Below are 3,885 nucleotides of genomic sequence, written 5' to 3' on the forward strand. Positions count from 1 at the left end.
GTGGTTGCAAACCCCACCTTTTACCAATAGCTTTTTGACAAAGGAGCAGAGCAATGTTTGCTTTCCTAGCCCGCTCCAAAACATTTTCTTTCCAGCTCAGTTTCCTATCGAAAACAATGCCTAAAAATTTTGCTTTCTCAATATATTGTATCGCAGAACCTTTAATATAGAGTGGAGAAAGATTTGGAACCCTATGTTTTCTGGTAAATACTACGATTTCTGTTTTTCTGGGGTTAACCCCGAGACCACATGTCAGTGTCCAATTGTTAAGGATATTCAGGCCATACTGCAAAATATCCCTTAAACTAGTAGCATATTTTCCAGTAACTGTTAGTGCAATGTCATCCGCATATGCAACTGTCCCGCATCCCGCTCTCCCCAGTTTTTGTAACAGTTCATTCACCGCTATATTCCAGAGGAGAGGAGAGAGTACGCCCCCTTGGGGGGTACCTCTATTTACCCGTCTGTGTGTTGCTGATACACCCATTTGTGCTTCAATAATTCTGCCAGTTAGTAACTGACCGATAAAGCTGATAAGCGCATCCTCAACACCCAGACGCGAGAGTGCGTTAGCTATTGCACTGGGAAGAATATTGTTAAAAGCTCCTTCAATATCTACGAAAGCCACTATACAAAATTCCTTTACTTTAAGAGTTTTTTCAATAGTACAGGTGAGGGCATGCAGTGCTGTCTCTGTGGATTTACCCTTAGTGTAGGCGTGTTGTGTCGGTGACCAAAGATTGGGATCTATAACGCGCCTTATTTCAAAGTCTATAATTCTTTCTAAAGCTTTCAGCATGAAAGATGAAAGACTAATTGGACGGAGTTCATTAGGGTTACTATGAGAGGTTTTACCCGCCTTAGGAATAAAGACAACTCTAACCTTTCTCCATTGAGTTGGAACATAATTAAAAATGAGACAATATTTAAAAATGGTCAGAAGCCAGTTTTGTATTTGATCCCAAGAGTTTTGCAGCTCAATAGGATGAATACTATCCGGTCCTGGTGATTTATATGGCTTAAAGCTAAAAATGGCCCATTTTAGAGTTTGTAGGTTTAACTTGATAGAGTTTACCGGTGCGTAGTTTAAACATTCTGAGGATTCCGTCGAAGCAAAGGATCCAGGAAAGTGGGTATCTAGTAATAAATCTAGTGACTCCCTACTGTTATTTGACCAAGTCCCATCCGGTTTTCTTAGCAACTCAGGGACAGATGGATTTTTAGATAGGATTTTGCGTAGTCTAGAGGTTTCAGAGTCCCTACTAATCTCTTGACAATATGATTGCCAACTAGTCCTCTTAGACTTACGTAGTTCTTTCTTATAATTCTGCAGAGAGATCTTGTATTCAGACCAGTCACTCTCATTTCTATTTAGCTTTGCCCTATTAAAAAGTCTCCTGCATTCTTTCCTCAATTGACCTAAGTTTCTATTCCACCAGGGTGGGTTACTCTTCCTACTAGGTCGAGTTGAAGGACAGGCAAGGTTAAAAGCTTCATTAAGTATTGAGGTAAGATCTCCTACCTGCTCGTCCAGATCATTTATATTCTCTGGCGGATAAAGAGTAGTGTTTGTCAACAGCTCATTTATAGAGGATTTGTACTTTGTCCAGTTTGTATTCCTGACATTTCTGAAAGTTTCTAAACTGGGGGTACTTGATTTCTTTAAGTGTATAGAAAATTCTAAAATCATATGGTCTGAAAAAGAGTGTCTAGTGGACACTTTCCATTTTCTTATAGACCCATGAATTTTGGCAGTAGTCACGGTAATGTCTAAAACCTCCTGCCTGTTTTTGGTAACAAAAGTCGGCCTATTACCGTCATTACATATAAAAAGATTATTACTAAAAATAAAATCGAAAAGTAACTCACCACGTTCATTCGTGTTTGAGCTGCCCCATATTTCATGGTGAGCATTTGCGTCGCAGCCCAAAATGATATCTGCACCAAGTCTCCTAGCGTCAATTGTCAGCTGTTTTAGGTTACTTGATGGCAACTCTTCGTGATCGTGAGCCATATATGCAGATACCGCCCATATCTGGCCCCAAGGTCCCTCAATACTTACTGCGGTTAGGTCTTTGTCACTATACTGCGAAAGCATGAGAGCGTTATATATTTTATTTATTAATATGCAGGATCTAGGCTTACCCTTGTTTACCGCATACATTAAGTCAAAGTTTTTAGTCCTGAGTCCGCAGACAAGATCCTTGAAAACCCATGGCTCTTGCACCAGGACCATATCAGCCTCGTTGTTGCTGAGGCATTGCAACAAGCTGGCGGACGCAGCCTTGCAGTGGTGCAGGTTAATTTGTAGTACCCGCATCATGATTTGTTTTGGATGTGGTAGTGTCCACCACTGTAACGTCAAGCGCGCTATCTTCTTCAGATTCATTTTCAGAGTTCAAAAGTTCTTCTTCGTCAAAAAGATAGCGCGTACCAATACTCTCTTCAGATGTAATTGAAGGAGCTGGAGAGGACATAGTCACGTCCATATTTATTGAATCAGAAGTGGTAGGCAGTATTTCTACTGGGCCCACTGAGTTTGCGGTAGCAGTTACAATATCGCCCGCTTCCATTATGGTATCAACAGTGCCTTGCGGTGCTGCTGGACCTGTGTCATTAGGTAAGGATTGCTCCTCGTCCTTTTTATATACCCTCATTGTGATGGCTGAGAAACCGTAGTTAATGACACCATTTGATTTCGCCAAAGTGGCCAAGGATGCTTTGTCAATCACAAAACTGACCGACCTATATTTACCCTTGACTTCCTCCAGCTTGGTAATCTTCCACGTTGATGTGTTTAACTGACGGTTTCCTAACCGAATAAGTTCCAGAATCCGCTGAGGATCGGACTGATGGGCTGGTATCCAGGAACGCGCTCTTGGTCGACTAGGGATTTGCTCCTTAGTAACAACCTTAAGTTTGGCGCCTGGCCATGCCTCACCAATTCTGGAAATGGCTTTGCGAAAAAGATCAACAGAACGCTGATCTGCGCAGGCGATAAGTTTCACATGGCCCTGATGCCATCCACTATCGCGACAAGTGGGACCGTCTCCAGGAAAGTCCTTCAGGAGATCGACATAAATGTCAAGGAGCTTGAGCTCAATTAAGTCCCACTTAGCAGGTGTAATTGTGCCATCCGGGTCATTTTCATCAATGACTCCCATTATTAAAGAACCCTTCAGCATGTCGCTAAAGGATTTTGTATTTGTGGCGTTGCCACGAAATTTTGCCTTTTTGGCATCAGGTTTTGAAGCTGACTCATCTAATGAGCGCTGTCGCTTCGTAGCAGGTTCCTGCTTGTCCTTCGAGGTATCGAGGACCTGCTTAGCCCAGGCAATCCTGGCCTTCATAGATTCGGATGTAACCGAAATATTGCCGTATCTTTCGAGCAGTCTAGTCGCCGCTCGGCGTTCCTTGTAACTCCTCCTCCCTGGAGGGCCTGACCGAATTAGTGGTCCGGAGCGTATCGATACGTTTTGTTTATTATTATTTGAAGGCACCTTTTTATTACCACTGGAAGTCGCGGTAGGTACCTTATTTGGACATTTAGTGTCCGAAGATTTGGAGCTCTGTTTAGCCGAGCTCTCCGCTATAGAATTTTTATTTTTATTATTTATTGGTTCATTCATATTAAAACCCACGAGTTGCGGAGAAAGGAAGGTCCATCCGGGCAGAGATCCGCAATACCCGGATAAGGCTAAATTACAACCGGAGGGCGCCAGTTATCCGGAGGTCTCCGTTTAAAAACACACTGACGTAGTGCTATTCATCTCATCGGCACGGGTCGAATAACACCGGAGATTACGGGTTTTATCGAGTTTTCCTCTCTAGATCCATGATGTTCTGTTATGCCGACATGATAGCCAACATGAAAAAACAGGTTCA

General features: G+C 42.7%; 1 protein-coding gene across 1 annotated transcript; it reads right to left on the reverse strand.

Annotated features, from left to right (window-relative positions):
• Nucleotides 1–691: 691 nt before the first annotated feature.
• On the reverse strand, nt 692–3,629 carry LOC119676418. Its single transcript, XM_038087658.1, has 2 exons — nt 2,146–3,629; nt 692–2,086 (listed from the first exon to the last, which is right to left on the reverse strand). Exon 1 carries the CDS (start codon nt 3,627–3,629, stop codon nt 2,301–2,303), a length of 1,329 nt encoding a protein of 442 aa, XP_037943586.1. The 3' UTR covers nt 692–2,086; nt 2,146–2,300.
• Between the last annotated feature and the right edge of the window lie 256 nt (nt 3,630–3,885).

The sequence above is a fragment of the Teleopsis dalmanni genome, chromosome 2, assembly GCF_002237135.1.
Source record: "Teleopsis dalmanni isolate 2A chromosome 2, ASM223713v2, whole genome shotgun sequence".
In the NCBI taxonomy this organism is placed as follows: Eukaryota; Metazoa; Arthropoda; class Insecta; order Diptera; family Diopsidae; genus Teleopsis; species Teleopsis dalmanni.

Coding starts and splice junctions, on each gene's coding strand:
- LOC119676418 (XM_038087658.1), bottom strand. CDS start 3,629: ATGAATGAACCAATAAATAATAAAAATAAAAATTCTATAGCGGAGAGC.